The following is an 18,174-nucleotide window of genomic DNA, read 5'->3' as shown; positions in this document are numbered from 1 at the left end:
GGTTTCCATATACTCAGAGAGCAGTCAAAAAGATGCGAATGACTGCTTCTTATTGACTGGATTTAGATATTACACTTTCCAATGAGTTTGGCCATTGCTCTGAAATTATAATTAGCTCGCTTTCTTCAGCTTAATTTTCTGTACAAATTGAACACATATTTGACATTTAGACATGCTTTGTCATTGCGCCCTGTTCTTCCAATGTGCTTGATTATATGTGCTTGATTTCATTCCTTCCTGAGTGTACTTTTGTGAGTGGAAGTCAGAGAGCCCTGGGCTGAGTTCCAGAGCTCCTGGGGGAGCCCAGGACTACTCAAGTGGAAGCTGCTCAGAGACCTGTTTCCTGGCCATTTGCTCTGCTCCCACCTCATATGATTCCTTAAGGTTACCTTGCCTTCTCAGGGCATCTCAGAATCTGTTCTTCCCAGAGGACCTTGGCACTAGACACGGGGAAAAGAGAACCATTTACAACCCAGATGGCAAGAACTAAAGATAACTTTTAGATGTTCACTGAGGCAATGGGTCTGCTGTACTGATCTCAGAAACAAGACAGGTACTTTCTGAGCCTCCACTTTCATGCAACACCAGGATCTTAGAGGCACGACTGCAGATATTTCTGCTCTAAGTTGGGTTTTCTGCCTGACCTAGTAATAGAGTGATTATTGGGTGATGTCACATACAATAAGCCAATGATGTAGAGGCCAAATCAAACTGTATAATCTCCTGCTTATTTTCCATTCATCTTTTCAGTGAATGTGGTTTTCCAGGCAAACCACATCGCTTCGGGAAAACAAATTTCCTCATCAATTAGAGAAGGCTGTTATAAGCTTGCCTCCTGGCTGTTAATGAGAAAGAATTATTACAACATAAAAGCACTTATGCATAAGCAGTTTTGATATGAAACTTAATTTTGTTGGATTGTGATATTCAACTAGAGTAAAATTCTATTTTTAAGAAAATCATGCAAAAACGTTAATGAAACAAAATGACCACCAAATAAAATTTTAAGATGAAAGCTCCCTTCTCCTTGATCCTGACACCAGTGAACAGATCATGTTAATTCTTCCTTGGCAGCATATTCTTTTGCAGAGATTCTTTTCCATTTTGCTTAAACAGTCTTTGACCATGTTGAATCTTTTTAAAAAATTTATGTTACTGAAGTATAGTTGATTTAAAATGTCATGTTAATTTCTGTTGTACAGCAAAGTGATTCAGTTATACATATATATATTCTTTTCAATTATCATTTATCACAGGATATTGAGTATAGTTCCCTTTGCTATATGGGAGGACCTTACTATTTATCCATCCTATACATAATCATTTTTTTTAAAATTTTTGTTTATTTATTCAGGCTGCACTGGGTCTTTGTTGCTGCCTGGGCTTTTCTCTAGTTGTGTTGAGTGAGGGCTACTCTCTAGTTGTGGTACTCAGGCTTCTCGTTGTGGTTGCTTCTCTTGTTGTGGAGCACATGCTTAGTTGCCCTGAGGCATGTGGGACCTTCCCGGATTAGGGATAAAACCCATGTCTCCTGCATTGGCAGATGGATTCTTTACCAGTGAGCCAACAGGGAAGCCCCCATCCTATACATAACAGTTTGCATCTGCTGACCCCAAATGCCCCATCCTTCCCTCACTCACCTTCTCCTCCCTCTTGGCAACCGCAGTCTGTTCTCCATATGGGTGAGTCTCTTTCTGTTTCACTGATAAGTTCATTTGTGTCATATTTTAGATTCCACATATGGGTGATATCTATGATATCTGTCTTTCTCTGTCTGACTTACTTCACTTAGGATGATAATCTCTACATCCATTCATGTTGCTGCAAATGGCATTATTTTACTCTTTTTATGGCTAAGTAGTATTCCATTATATATATAGGAACACACCACATTTTCCCTATCCATTCATCTATTGGTGGACATTTAGGTTGTTTGCATATTTTGGTTATTGTAAATAGTGCTGCTATGAACACAGGGATGCATGTATCTTTTTGAATTACAATTTGTCCGGATATATACCCAGGAGTGTGATTGCTAGATAACCATGTTGAATCCTTGGTCAAAAGCTATTAGTACCTTTTTGCTGCCTTGAGGAAAAAACTCCAAAATCTTTAAAGCCTTTCCATAGTCCCCTTCATGGGGAGTACTGGGGGTTAAATAAGTATTTTCCCTTGTGTATAAAAGATTTCTCAGGATGCAACAGTTGAGGGAAACCTAGGATGTGTGATGAAAAGGGTTTATAAAGACAAAGCTAGTAGCAGACACTTGCCTCAATAAATAAATCCAAGCTCCAGCTCTAACCATGTCAAAAAGCCTATAAAGATTGGTCCTTCTAGCTAGTGTTTTTGTCAGCCTTGAGAAGACACCTTCATCCATACACCACAGATAAAAGAGTAATTGAATGACAGAGGTTAATATGCCTGTGGTGACACAGCTTTTGGGCAATTGCAGAAATTTGTATGTCTAAAAATAACCTACTCTTTAAAAAACGTTTTTTGGCTGCACCACAGGCATATGAGAGCTTAGTTCCCTGACCAGGGATAGAACCTGTTGCCTGCAGTGTGGAGTGTGGAGTCTTAACCACTGGACAGCCAGGGATGTCCCTAAAAGCAACCCACTTTTAATTTAGAAAGGACTGTAATACATAATTTTCACTTGACTCTTACAAAACCCTGAGAGGCATATTGTCCTTATTTTCCAGAGAGATAAGTTTGCTTGTTCAAGCTCAGGTGCCAAGTGGCAGAGCCAGGCCCTGAACTTGCACCCCGGGGCTCCAGGCACATAGCTTTGCCAGCTCCACTTGGTTGCTTCTCCCACTACTGAAGAGAAGGAGCTAAATTGTTCCCTCCCTGCCCTAATCCTGCAAGGCTTTTCTGAATTTAAAGATCATTGACAACCACTAGTGGGTGAATGCAGGAAATGTCTTGTAAATAGGTTGTCTGTGTGGGTGTGTTTGTGTGCATTTGTGTGTATCTGTACACATCTGTGCATTTATCCCAAACACTTGCAAGGCAACTCTTCTAGTGCAATTTTCCTTGCATTCTTTACCTATTATTTTTGAGGATTGCCATGGTAGAATTTATTCAACTAAAAGTCTGCAGCAGAGAGTCAGCCTTCTTTCTCACCTACACACCTGACTGGCAGAGTTCCTATGCTAGAGAGAGAAAAGCCTTTAAGGAGGACTAGAAGTTAATCCACTTCCTTTTGCATGGTTTGAGAGGGCACATGCACCAGTCTGTGTGAAGACACTGGTGTTGGAACCAAGTATGTTCTTGGTACAACAGCTAAAGAGCAAAGAAACACTGGGGGTTACTTACCAGTTGCTACGGCTGACAACATATGAGCTCAGTGAGGAAGCTGTGTGTGTGCTGTACCCCAGTCCTACAAGCACAGAGCCATGTGTCTTCAATAGCTCCAATACAGTCAGTAACCAAGTCCCAGAACAGTTACCTCCTCACACTGAGGTGGTACCTCTGGGAATTATCCACCCTTTCAAGGTCGATTGCTAAAATATTTCCATGCCTTACATGGTATTAAGATTAATTTACTGGAGAGAACTATGTGAATAAAAGGTAATACATTTCACCCCAAGCTAAGACTATTACAACAGACTCCAATACAGTGGAAATATTTCAGAATGTGGTTTCACTGCCTGCAGGGAATATCCTGCTATTGTTTATCTTGCTGACTGTTGTCTTCATCATGTAGATTTCCTGCTCAGAACACTCTCAGTGTCCCTACCCTCTAAAGAGTGGCAAAGAACAAAGCTTCTCAGACTGACATCACCTAGTCCTAATCCATCTTCCAGCTGCATCTCCCATGATGCCCCAACAGTTAAGCCAAATCACGCCACTCACTATTTCCTGAAGCCATCTCACTCACGATATATGGAAAGCCTAGAAAGCCCTCCCACCTATCTCTGCCTGTAAAATTCCACTGATTTTTCATGTCCTACCTCAAATACTCCTTCAAGAAGCCAGTATGAATCCTATTGTATGTGCATGCTAAGTCTTTTCAGTTGTGTCTGACTCTCTGTGACCCCATGGACTGTGGCCCACAGTCCATGGCTCCTGTGTCCATGGGATTCTCCAGGCAAGAATACTGGGGTGAATTGCCATGCCCTCCTCCAGGAGATCTTCCTGACCCAGGGATCGAACCCAAGTCTTTGGTGTCTTCTGCCTTGGCAGGTGAGTTCTTTACCACTGGTGTCACCTGGGAGGCCCTTTGAATCCTATTGTAGTCCCCTTGCTATTCTTTTGTAGCATTTACCACGTTTTGCTTTATTTTATAGTATTTTGTTTCATTGCTGTTCTATTTCAGTCTGCTGTTTGTCCATTCATCCAGCAAATACCTAGTGAGCATTGATTATGTGTTCATGGTGATTTTGGTCTAGTTGAAAAGACAGATTATATATAATATATATATATATATATATATATATATTAATTAAGGTCTTACAATAATGTGCAACAGTCAACAGCAGAGGAAGTGTAGCGTACCCTGGAGCCATGTAAACTGGTTTTTGGTGTGTTGGCAGTGGCTGTTGGGTCCAGGAAGGCTTTCCTGTGCATAATTTTATTTTACCCTGATTTATTTATTCACTGATCAAGTGCTCAGTGAAGTCAGAGACTTTGCAGAATGGGCAGGCAATAATGTGTTGGAGTTAATCACCGCAGCTCTCACCTGGGTAACACTATCTCATCTGACCCCACTTTAGACTAAGTCCATTGCTTCTGGAGTTCTCCTGGGGTTTCCTTACATGTAGAAATGCTATGGAAGAGATTTTGCAACTTAAAGGCTTTTCTCTCTCTAGCATAGGAACTCTGCCAGTCAGGGACTTTGCTAGAGTTGTTCCCCATAACTTATGGGGAAAAGTATGATGTGTTTATTACAGTATGGGCTGAAAAGCTCATGAGTTGACGAGAAAGCCTTTTTTGAATGTGGAATCTACACATAAATGAAGTTTATCCTTAAAATCCATAAGATATCTTGACTACTTTAGGAGAAGAGTTTCATGAACACAACTAAATCCTTCAACCTTTATTTGTAGTCTTCAATGATCAAGAAAAATGCAACTGCATTTTGGCCATTTGTTATAAACTGTGTGAATAGGGTGACTAAATATATCAGTGACATGCCTGCGGGTAAGGTCGGACCTATGGCTCCAAAACATAGCAGGAAAATGAGAGCCTTGAAAAAGTCACCTGTGTAAAAAAACGTGATAAAACTCTCATTTTATACAGTACGGTAAACTTTACTCTGCACCATACAGCACGTTAATTTACTAAGTCATTTGTGTGCGTGTGCTCAGTCATGTCTGACTCTGCGACCTCATGGACTATAGCCAGCCAGGCTCCTTTGTGCATGGGATTTCCCAGGCAAGACTACTGTAGTAAGTTGCCATTTCCTTCTTCATACTAACTTATGCTTATTTTTATTGTATTTTCCCCTCTTACTGTTCCAAGAAGGTAGTCAGATTTTTGTGTTCTCCTGTTTGGGGTTCAGGGTTGCAAGGGAGAGGGCAGGGGTTACCTGGCAACCCTCCCTCAAGACTTTGGGAATTAGGTACTCTAAATCCTCCTTGTTTGAGGGGATTGGGCTTGGCCAGTCCAAAGAGTGATGGAGAACAAATGACCTTCAAAGACTGGGAAGATGGGAGTGAGCGGGTAGGTCCCAGTAAGGGAAATGTCTCTGTTCCCTAACAGTTGCCTTGGGTGAGCATCACTTTGGGACTATACCTGGGGTGGTGCCCCTCTGGGTAGAACCTTAAGCATGAGGCTTCCCCACATTTCCAAGATCCCACCATTTATGAAACAGGGGAGCTATTCAGCTTCTAGGAATAACATGGGTTTGGACACTGGACAGTGCAGGGGCTCTCCCTGAATGTTATAGATTGTACAAGGCTCCTGAGGACTGGAGCTGGGAGGGAGGAAGCCCACTAAGGAGGGAATTTTAATATCTCAGCCCTTGGCAACAGGCAGTTTGGAGTCAGACTTGATTTGATTTATAAAATAAGGTCATGTGATAAGCCAAGTGACAGAAGAAAATTGTACCCAATACAACTCTGTACATGACATCAAAATACTGGCCTGGAGTGAATAGTTGTATATGAGTGGGAGGAGCAGAACTAGTAAGAACTAGTTCCACTGTTTTTATCTTTGCTTTCCCTTTTGTAAAACTCCCATGTGAGATTATTTTCAACATGTACTACCTTCTTGGTCCAAAGGTCTGCCAATGAAGCTGAGCAATATCCAAAAGGGTCCCTGGGAGGCAATGGGTAGACCAAAGAAATAGAAGGAAAAAGAATTGAGAAGAAAAAGAAATGAGAAAGCAGAGGAAGTAAGGAGGAGAGAAAGTGACAATTACCTAAAGTAATAGTAACCCTCTGCAGAGACAGAAGAGATACACAGATGTGGCCCAAGGTCTCAGGCCAAGTCAAAGGAAGAAACTCCTTTTTTCTGTTTTCCCGCATTTCCTCTATTGTGCCACATCTCTTCTCTTTTATTTCCTATTTGGTCAGCCCTTGATTATCTTAGCACCTCATCTGCTTCTAGACAACAGATATTGGGTTAACCAAAAACAGTCATTCGGGTTTTTCCATAAGATGGTACAGAAAAACCCAAATGAACTTTTTGGTCAACCAGATACTTCATTCCTAAATTCTGGCTAGTCTGGGACAAGGCACTGGGAAGGCATCTAGGCTTGAGCCTCACAGAGACCTGAATTTCAGATCTGGCTCTGCCAACTCATGGCACCATGTCTGATCACTGGATCTTCAGGAGCTGAAAGTGGTTCTACATTCAGAGTGGGTGTCAGTACACTGTCCACTGAGCAAAACTCTCAAATGACCTCCCCCTTGTTATTTTACCTTCAGCCCTCTGGATGGTGAAGACTTTTAGTCCTGAATAAACACTGGGGAGAATTGAGGGTGGGCTAGGAAAGGAACAGAGGGCCCTGAAAGAACCCATGGTTTCACATTTACATCTGTAAGCAGCCCTGATCTAGTCCAGCAGTTCTCAAATTTCACCAGGCATCAGAGTGGAAGGTCTCCAGACTTCTGATTCTTGGATACTTACCTTCAGAAGGAGCTTAGGGCTCTCTGGGTATACAAAAGACATTCAGCAGCTACATGCACTTATCTTTCCTGGAGTTAAGAGAAGTTGTAATTGTTCTGTCTTCCACTTCACTGTATAAGTTGATGTGAAATTCTGTCAAGACTTGGTAGCTACTTTCATCCCATCTGTAGACACGAGTCTATTTGTAATACTAACTCACTAATATGTTTTGTTCTCTCTCTTCTCTCTTCATATATTTGGACAAAGGGATTTTGTTGCTTTTCCCTGGAGGGATTGTTTTACCTCCCTAACACAACCCTAACCATTCTACTCTTCTTTGAAAACCACCCTCCCAGCCTACACTGCTGCAGTTAGAGTTTCTCTCCCAGGAATTTACAATCAGGACTGAGAGACATGGTCTGCATGAAGCAGAGTTGGCAGAAGCGGTGTGTGTGTGTGTGTGTGTGTGTGTGTGTGTGTGTGTGTGTGTGTGGCCGGGGGGGGGGTGGGAGAGGTGGGGGCTTAGACAGTGAGGCAGATATATAGAGAGGATTAGAGGCACCAATTCTTGAGGTCTTTCTGCCTGGGGTACAGTCCCAGTGAGTTCCATCTGCCCTTCCAGCCTTGGGTTCTGCGAGATACTTCCTGTCCTGCCAAAATCTCCTTTTTTGCTTACGTAAATTGCCCTTGGATTTCTGCTAATTGAGCCTAAATAACCTGCACTGAAACACTCCCCATTGCCCTCACGATGAACTGCAGATTGCTGGGCATAGTAACAAAGCTCTTTGTGATCTGATGCCTGCTTACCCCTCCATCTCTCATCTCAACACATTTGCCTCCCGCTCCAAACCTCAGTCATACTAAACTAATTTTTTTAGCTCTTTCTGTTCTTTAGGCCTTGGAGATGCTTTTTTCTTTCTGTTTACAACACTCTCTTCTCTTCATGTTTGCCTGATCAATCCCTATTTGACCTTCAGATATCAGTGTTGGTATGTCACTTCCTCCAGGAAGCCCTCCCAGATACATAACTTTTTTCTCTATATTCTTGGAGTACCTTTAGTTCCCAAGGCCTAGCATTTATATAAGACATCACAGTTGCCTGGTGACCTGTCTTTCTTCCTCTCTAGATTTTGAGCTCTGTGAGGGCAAATTTTGAGTCTGAATCACTGATGTATCTGAGTGTTTAACAGTACCTGGTACTTGGCTGGCACCAAATCAATACTTGTCAAATGAATGAATGATGTGCCTCCCTTGCTATCAGTCACCTGCCCCAGTGGCAGATTAACAAAGTTGAATAGAAAAAATGAAAATTACTTTGGCCTCAAGCTATAGACTACAATTTGGAAATACTCCTGAGGTAAAGAATCAGATATCACCAGACTTTGGGAATATCCTGTTACTTTCATTGTATCTATCTTTCCCCCCCTTTTTAATGACTGACAGAGTTTCTAATTAGAGAAAAAACTTCATGCATATATTGACTCAAAAGGGCTGTATCACTAAGGGAGGTTTTGTGAATAAGGTTAGAATTTAGCATATCAGAAATTCAATCCACTTGAGATCTCTCTAAGAGGTTTGCCCTTGGGTCGTTTAGCACAGACTTTTATAGTTACTGAGAACTGTTGTCATGGTAATCATGGAATCTTTCATGATTTTCGTATATGAGTCAATGAAGATACTGGAAACAACCCAAAGGAATTCATACTTGGGTGTGCATTTGTCTCCACATCAGCCCAATCACTGTTCTGAACACACATCTGCCCCTGGGCCAATTCTCTTGGCTCTCAGCCTTGACAGGAATAAATAAACAACTAATTCCTTTTTCGTATTTCAGGCTAGGAGGCTGTGGATGGCTGCCCTTTTGGTCTCGTTTCAACAGGAAGTTGTGTACAAACAGCTTAAAAGAACAGAAAAAAAAAATGCTGCATGAAACATCTCTTCTTCTATTTCAGAATTTTAATGTTGCTGATTTCAAGGCACCTAAATCTAATGCCTAAACAGAAGTTTCTGTTGTAGAGAACACAGAACACTGGATGTACCTAAAGTCTTTCTTTTATGGTCCTTCATAAATATACCTTAATCCAAGCCTCCATCAAGTCTACAGATTCACATCCAGGTAGTTCAGTGTGCTCAGAATATTTGAGATTTTCCATTTATGTCCCATCCTGCTAGTTTCCCCTGCCCCAACATCTATTTTCTCTTCTTTCCTAATAATAGAACACCTTGCATTTAGGAGGCATGTAGATTCTTGAAATCAAGACATTTCTATTCTCCCTGAATGCTGGTCAATGGTATTTAACTCAAAGTGGTGTATTTGACTTCCTGGACTTATCTTTAAAGGGAGTAAATATGTAACCTTCTTCATCCCTTCCTACTGACTGGAATGTGGACATGCTGGATGGAGCTGGGGTAGCTATTTTGGACAATGAGTTGAGAACCATGTTGGGAAAAGCAGAATGGCAGAATAGAAGGAGTGTGGGTCCCTGAAGATTGTGAAGCTTCCATAAAAGCCTAGATTATGTTCACAGGAGAGAGAAAGGAACTTCAGTCTTATTTAATCTATGGTTATTTTGGATTTTCTGTTGTCTAATCTTAACTAGAAGCCAAAAATGAAATTAATTATTCCTCTTTTCACTGATGGGGTGTGAAATTTTTTGTGAGATTACCCACTGATCCCAGGGCATGCTGGAAGATAGGCAGCTTTGCATTAGCCAGATTGAATTTTCTGGTATGGGGAGCTGAGACAGCATTTCCATGGCAGAAAAATGCCTACTTCAGATTAGTCATAGAGACACAGTGTTGCCTGGCTTTGTGTGTACATTTTGAATTTTTCTAATATAGTGAAACATATCTATCCTAAAACAAGAACTTGTATTTCAAACACTTTTTGGAAAAAATAGATAACAAATAATGGACTTCTCTGATGGTTCAGAGGGTAAAGAAACCACCTGCTAATGCAGGAGACACAGGAGACATGGGTTCAATTCCTGGATCAGGAAGAACCTCTGGAGAAGGAAATGGCAACCCACTTCAGTATTCTTGCCTGAAGAATCCAATGGACAGAGGAGCCTGGTGAGCTACAGTCAAAAGGATACTACAAATCATCACTAATTAGTCTGAGTGCAAAGTAATTGAGATAAGAAAATAAAACCCAACCCCAAAACAAAAAAAACCCCAAACTTTCCAAATTAACTGAGACAAGTGTGACAGTCTTCCACATAGGAGACACAAGTCTTGTACTAGGGAGGAATTGCAGCTTTACTTACTGAATTTGGGCCTTTTCATTTTCTTCATCATTTCTTGATTTGAGTGTATTCCAGTCACCAGCAAAACTAAATGAAGAAAATGCAAAAAATCTAATCAGTATTATTTCACAAAATACTTCCTCTCTTTTGACCTTTATACTTGCTTCAATCACATGTTGAAATAGTCTCATTAACAAAACTAATTTCCTCTTATTTTATGTTTGAGGAAATAAGATGTATCGTGTGTGCTTTTCTTAGCCTCTGCTGAAAGGGCCTTTCCAAAATACCTCTTGGATGTCTGTCCTTTGTTTTGCTATCTCTAAATTTCACCACACCAACTCCACCATCTTTAATTTTCAAAGACAGGAACCTAGGTCTAGAGAAGTCCGCTGATTTGCTTGGACCCAGGAATGAGTGATAGAGGCGAGATGAGCACCCAGGCCTTTCCTGTGGTCTGTCTTCTGTTCCACACTAAGTTTCCTTTGAGCCTTGGGTTTTTAAAATATAACATAGACCGTTTTTTCCTTATTACCGAAATAATAGGTATTGCTGGTAGAAGAGCATAAAAAAACACACAAAAACAATACTACAGAAAATATAGATGAAAGCAAAAGTGCAATATTTTCAGGCTTTTTCTGTATGTGTGTATTCATATGGGTACTTTTCTTCTTCTTTTTTTTTTTTGTTTTCATATGGGTACTTTTAAACAAACTTTTGATGATGCTTATACTGTTTACAAGGTGTCATGAACATGTCGGTTTGGCCAAAGAGTTCATTGGAGTTCTTGATACCATCTTATGGAAAAATCCACATGAACTTTTTGGCCAACCCAATATTTCTACTTAAAGATATGTAGAGACCTTTTTTTCCCGGTCATTCAATGTTCCTCCCATAAGAATCTTAACTGCCTGCAAAATATTGCAGTGCACGGATGTATCATAATTTAGCCAACCCCTTATTTGATATAAATAGCTTCCTCTGTGTGTGGATTTCTTATTATTTCCTTAAAATAACATTCCAAATACAATTTCTTGTCTGAAAGATAAGCCCACTTAAATTTTTGACATATATTGTGAAAATTTCTCAGAGCAATTTTTTGCTAATAATGTCTGAAAATTCTCATTCCTCTGTACCTATGCTAATTGTACTGGTAAACAGAAAAGCACATTTTTTTCTTTCAAAAGGCTACCCAGTCTCTATTCTTATTCCTTCCTCTCCAGGAATTCTTCTACCTTACCTACCCAAAGATGGTACTGCTGTAACTTCCATTTTAGTCACTCTTTTGAGAAACCCATTTTCTGGGTGGAGTTGGGATTCTGGAGGTGAACATGAGTCAGTAGAATAATTAAAACAGACATTTTACTTCCTACTTTATGTGCTTTTTAAAATTTTTATGTAACAGAACACAGATGCTTGATTAAGGCATAAATCAGGACTTAGGAATTCTTTAATTGGCAACTATCTTTGAAGGAAAAAGTGGCAATGTCACCAAGTGTTGATTAAGAAAAATTTTATATATCTTATGATTCTCTAGCTAGACTGTGCCAGTGATGTACCTCATGAATTATCCCCAGTTCTGACTGTTTAGCACTCGTTGAGGCCTGGACAGTTGACATACCATGTCCTGCAAGAACAGAACCATAAAAGAGAACTGAGTGAAAACCAAAAGTCTAGCCAAGCAGAATGAAGGCAGACATTTTTTAGGTGTTATTTACTTCTGGGGTTTGGGTGGGTGTGAGTGTCCTGGAGGTCTGATTTTTATAGTAGCCTCTGTGTCATTTAACTCTATCCAAAGACCGCATCTTCATTTTATACACAAAAATAAATAGCTAGAATTCTAGAATTTAAAAAAAAAAAAGGATAATAAATATATAGAAAAAATGATGCAAGTTAAGTAGAAAGAGCTAAATAGTAATAAATTTGGTTATCAGTTCTTGGTGGAAAACCAAGTTCTGTCCTTCTGGGGCTGTGTGCCTGTGGCGAGTGGTTTATAAGTCTCAGTATCATTAGGACTATAAATATTTCAGTAAGACCACCCCATCACTTGCTTTTGCTCACCCAAGACCCTCCAGGCTGAAAACATGCAGAACTGTGTTTGGTTTTACAGCAGTGGTTAATAAAGTCATTATTTTCAGTGGTAGACAGAGGCCCTCCCCTCAGCTTAGATGCTTGTTATTAAAGCTGCCCAGAAACCACTCCTCAAGGGGTGGGCTGGTCAGTAAGGCTGTGAAAGTGCTTGTGCCCTGAAGCAAGTCTTCATTCCTTATCATTAGGGCCCTTCTTGGTACCTTGGAATTGCAATGGAATTCTATTGCATATAGAATTGGGGTGAGAGGAAAATCTGTCTTGTATTCCTGTTCATAGGAACAGACAGAGCACAGAGATGGATGTCTGATGCTCACTTCAAAGTCAAAGCAGAACACAGGTCTGAAAGCACTTACATGGGAGTAGTTAGTTATCTGGCCACTGAGGCCATTAGAATTTAGAGGCTTTGAGGAGATCAAGTCTAGAGTCTGAAGTTCCAGGGCAATCATGATTTACCAACTCTGCAACAGTACTTCTCAGTTTTAAAAAATTCAGTGTTCCAATTTTGATTAACATGAAAAGTTCTCACCTTTCACTAGTCATGCTTGACATTTCAAAACAAAGTAAATATTTAAAATTATTTTTTCAAATAAAATTTTTCCTCTACTTCTCTTTCTCTCTAATGTGGCCATCAGGATGGTTAAGATGTCTAGGTGCAATTGCTTAAAACTTCAACAGTTTAAATACATTATCATCCAGATAATTTATAGAGAAAACACAAATGAGTTAGCTTGAAACAATGTTAAATCTCATTAATGATTAAAAAATGCAGGCAAAAGCAAAATGACATTATATTTTCTCATATTGTGTACTGAATATTGAACTCAGGATTATAGTTATTCCTGGTATGGATTTGGGATTAGGGCAGTCTAGTACATGGTTAATAAATTCTGAGCAGGTAGAGTCATCCTGGAAAGCCATGGGCAGTACATTTCAGTAGCCTTAAAAACATTTCTATTCTTTGTCCTAAAAATATATATACCTAGTAATATATCCCAAGTTATTGCCAGAAATATCCAACTAGGATCCAACTAGTCCATCCTAAAGGAAATCAGTCCTGAATATTCATTGGAAGGACTGATGCTGAAGCTGAAACTCCAATACTTAGGCCACTTGATACAAAGAGCTGACTCATTTGAAAAGACCCTAATGCTGGGAAAGATTGAAAGCGGGAAGAGAAGGGGACGACAGAGGATGAGATGGTTGGATGGCATCACTGACTCAATGGACATGAGTTTGAGTAAACTCTGGGAGTTGGTGATGAACAGGGAGGCCTGGCGTGCTGCAGTCCAGGGGGTTGCAAAGAGTTGGACACGACTGAGCGACTGAACTGAACTGAATCAGAAATATAGACAAGGATTTAAATTTATGTAAAAGATGTTCATTACAGCATTATTTCTTTTCCTTTCTACCTTTTTTTTTTCTCAGCTGCACCACACTGCATGCAGGGTCTTAGTTCTCCTACTAGGGATAGAACCTGTGCCTACTACAGTGGAAACAGTGAGTCTAAACCGCTGGCCCACTAAGGGGGTACCAGAGCACTGTTTCTAATAGCAATCTGGGAGTGATGAAAGGTTGAGCATGTCCCAACAGTAGGGGAATCCTAAGATGCTGAAGCTGACACTCCAGTACTCTGGCCACCTCATGCGAAGAGTTGACTCGTTGGAAAAGACTCTGATACTGGGAGGGATTGGGGGCAGGAGGAGAAGGGGACAACAGAGGATGAGATGGCTGGATGGCATCAGCGACTCGATGGGCATGAGTCTGAGTAAACTCGGGGAGTTTGTGGTGGACAGGGAGGCCTGGCGTGCTGCGATTCATGGGGTTGCAAAGAGTCGGACATGACTGAGCGACTGAACTGACTGAACTGAAGCATTTATCGGGGCTTCACAGGTGGTTCAGTGGTAAAGATTCTGCCTGCCAAGCAGGAGAAGTGGTTTGATCTCTGAGTTGGGAAATTTCCCTGGAGATGGAAATAGCAACCTGCCTCAGTATTCTTGGCTGGGAAATTCCATGGGCAGAGGAGCCTGGTGGGCTCCATGGGCTCCGTACAGTGCATGGCACAAAGAGTCTGACATGACTTAGTGACTACAACAAGCAAAGCATTTATTATGAATGATGTGTAGCAGAAGATTAAATGACCTGGAAAGCTCTAATCGTAAGCTTGATTCTGACAAAATTAGAACATATACAGAGAGAAATACCTGGAACAAAAATATCCCAAAATGTTAATAATGGTGAAATTATAATTCCTATTTTATATTTTCTGTGTTTTTCCCATTTTAAAGTATATTTCTTACACACATATACACACACACACATATATATATATTCTATATTTTTTGTAGAATGTTTCTTTTCTCATTAGAAAAAGACAATGGTTCTTTAATTTGGTCATATTGATATCATATTGATGTAATAATGAAAAATGCTTTCTAAAACATTAGCACGGTTAATAGGCACTTGTGTTCCTCTTTTCCTGTTGGTAATAAATTATAATCAGAATCCATTTACATTCAAGGAAAGACATGAAATGCCATAACATCTAGCCAGTGATCAAATTAGTAAATACTTCAGTTCAGTTCAGTTCAGTTGCTCAGTCATGTCCGACTCTTTTTGCGACCCCATGAATCGCAGAGCGCCGGGCCTCTGTCCATCACCAACTCCCGGAGTTTACCCAAATTCATGTCCATCGAGTCAGTGATGCCATCCAGCCATCTCATCCTCTGTCGTCCCCTTCTCCTCCTGTCCCCAATTACTCCCAGAATCAGGGTCTTTTCCAATGGGTCAACTCTTCGCATCAGGTGGCCAAAGTATTGGAGCTTCAGCTTCAGCATCAATCCTTCCAATGAACACCCAGGACTGATCTCCTTTAGTATGAACTGGTTAGATCTCCTTGCAGTCCAAGGGACTCTCAAGAGTCTTCCCCAACACCACAGTTCAAAAGCATCAATTCTTTGGTGCTCAGCTTTCTTCACAGTCCAACTCTCACATCCATACATGACCACTGGAAAAACCATAGCCTTGACTAGACGAAACTTTGTTGACAAAGTAATGTCTCTACCTTTTAATATGCTGTCTAGGTTGGTCATAACTTTCCTTCCAAGGAGTAAGCGTCTTTTAATTTCATGGCTGCAATCACCATCTGCAGTGATTTTGGAGCCCCCCAAAATAAAGTCTGTCACTGTTTCCACTGTTTCCCCATCTATTTCCCATGAAGTGATGGGGCCAGAGATGTCATGATCTTAGTTTTCTGAATGTTGAGCTTTAAGCCAACTTTTCCACTCTACTCTTTCACTTTCATCAAGAAGCTTTTCAGTTCCTCTTCACTTTCTACCATAATGGTGGTGTCATCTGCATATCTGAGGTTATTGATATCTCTCCTGGCAATCTTGATTCCAGCTTGTGCTTCTTCCAGCTCAGCTTTTCTCATGATGTACTCTGCATATAAGTTAAATAAGCAGAGTGACAATATACAGCCTTGACGTACTCTTTTTCCTATCTGTAACCAGTCTGTTTTTCTACGTCCAGTTCTAACTGTTGCTTCCTGACCTGTATATAGGTTTCTCAAGAGGCAGGTCAGGTGGTCTGGTATTCCCATCTCTTTCAGAATTTTCCACAGTTTATTGTGATCCACACAGTCAAAGGCTTTGGCATAGTCAATAAAGCAGAAATAGATGTTTTTCTGGAACTCTCTTGCTCTTTCGATGATCCAGCGGATGTTGACAAGTTGCTTTCTGGTTACTCTGCCTTTTCTAAAACCAGCTTGAACATCTGGAAGTTCATGGTTCAGGTATTGCTGAAGCCTGGCTTGGAGAATTTTGAGCATTACTTTACTAACATGTGAGATGAGTGCACTTGTGTAGTAGTTCGAGCATTCTTTGGCATTGCCTTTCTTTGGGATTGGAATGAAAACTGACCTTTTCCAGTTGCTGCTGCTGAGTTTTCCAAATTTGCCGGCATATTGAGTGCAGCACTTTCACAGCATCATTTTTCAGGATTTGAAATAGCTCAACTTGAATTCCATCACCTCCACTAGCTTTGTTCATAGTGATGCTTTCTAAGGCCCACTTGACTTCACATTCCAGGATGTCTGGCTCTAGGTGAGTGATCACACCATCGTGATTATCTGGGTCGTGAAGATCTTTTTTGTACAGTTCTGTGTATTCTTGCCACCTCTTCTTAATATCTTCTGCTTCTGTTAGGTCCATACCATTTCTGTCCTTTATCGAGCCCATCTTTGCATGAAATGTTCCCTTGGTATCTCTAATTTTCTTGAAGAGATCTCTAGTCTTTCCCATTCTGTTGTTTTCCTCTATTTCTTTGCATTGATCGCTGAGGAAGGCTTGCTTATCTCTCCTGGCTATGCTTTGGAACTCTGCATTCAAATGGGAATCTTTCCTTTTCTCCTTTGTTTTTCACTTCTCTTCTTTTCACAGCTATTTGTAAGGCCTCCTCAGACAGCCATTTTGCTTTTTTTGCATTTCTTTTCCATGGGAATGGTCTTGATCCCTGTCTCCTGTACAATGTCACGAACCTCCGTCCATAGTTCATCAGGCACTCTATCAGATCTAGTCCCTTAAATCTATTTCTCACTTCCACTGTATAATCATAAGGGATTTGATTTTGGTCATACCTGAATGGTCTAGTGGTTTTCCCTACTTTTTTCAATTTAAGTCTGAATTTGGCAATAAGGAGTTCATGATCTGAACCACAGTCAGCTCCCAGTCTTGTTTTGCTTCTCCATCTTTGGCTGCAAAGAATATAATCAATCTGATTTCAGTGTTGACCATCTGGTGATGTCCATGTGTAGAGTCTTCTCTTTTGTTGTTGGAAGAGGGTGTTTGCTATGACCAGTGCGTTCTCTTGGCAAAACTGTATTAGTATTTGCCCTGCTTCATTTTGTACTCCAAGGCCAAATTTGCCTGTTACTCCAGGTGTTTCTTGACTTCCTACTTTTGCATTCCAGTCCAATATAATGAAAAGGACATCTTTTTGGGTGTTAGTTCTAGAAGGTCTTGTAGGTCTTCATAGAACCGTTCAACTTCAGCTTCTTCAGCGTTACTGGTACTGAATGCTTAATATGTATCTAGAACTTTTATAAGAATGCCTCATTCTAGCCCATCAACTTCCTGTTCGATCCCTTAGTGCCACTCAGGATACTAACTCAGGTGGTGTTAACAAGTACTCTCTCCTTGACCAGTTTTATCAGGCTCCTCTAAGCCCTCTTCTCAATGAGGCTTTGACCTTGGGCTTGTGTCTGTCCTTGTAGGGCCTCCATCATGTGGTTTTAGCAAGAATCTTGTTCAGAGAGAATCTTCCACTCTTGATATCTGATCATTCTGGTCTACCTTTAGCAAGAACCCTGTCTAGTCAGTTTTGCAAGAATCTCCCTATTCTCTTGCTATCCTCTCAGCCTTTTCCATTCTCTGACCTCTGCAACCTGCTCCTTGGCTATAAATCCCCATTTTTCCTTGTTGTATTCGGAGTTGAGCCCAGTATAACACTGTCTCTCCTTTCCCCTCTCGCGGTGGTTTCTGATTAAAATCTGTTTTTACTGCTTTAAATACTGTCCAGCTCTGGTTCTCTTTAACAGAGTTCACAGTGCCTTCCTAAAAACTGATTTATAATGCAGATCATTTTAAATCAGCTCAAATTTCCCCTATGCTTCGTTTTGGAGTTGCATATTCAATGAAACATCTACCATCAAATACATCAGAGCTCCAGGGCAGAAACAAGACAACTTATTCTCTATAATTACATAAATCAATAAATTATGCTTCAGATC

At 40.6% G+C, this 18,174-nt stretch overlaps 1 protein-coding gene across 2 annotated transcripts in view; it reads right to left on the bottom strand.

Annotated features, from left to right (window-relative positions):
* VIT (vitrin) overlaps positions 1 to 18,174 on the bottom strand; it is a 118,293-nt gene that overhangs the window by 70,313 nt on the left and 29,806 nt on the right. For both annotated transcript variants that reach the window (XM_043468322.1, XM_043468323.1), the window contains exon 3: positions 10,323 to 10,388. In XM_043468322.1, coding sequence (XP_043324257.1) covers positions 10,323 to 10,388 — 66 coding nt within the window. The remainder of the gene's footprint in view (positions 1 to 10,322; positions 10,389 to 18,174) is intronic.

Source organism: Cervus canadensis, chromosome 5 (assembly GCF_019320065.1).
Source record: "Cervus canadensis isolate Bull #8, Minnesota chromosome 5, ASM1932006v1, whole genome shotgun sequence".
Lineage (NCBI taxonomy): Eukaryota > Metazoa > Chordata > Mammalia > Artiodactyla > Cervidae > Cervus > Cervus canadensis.
The sequence above is the reverse complement of the archived record's forward strand: the minus strand, read 5'-3'. Positions and strand labels throughout refer to the sequence as shown.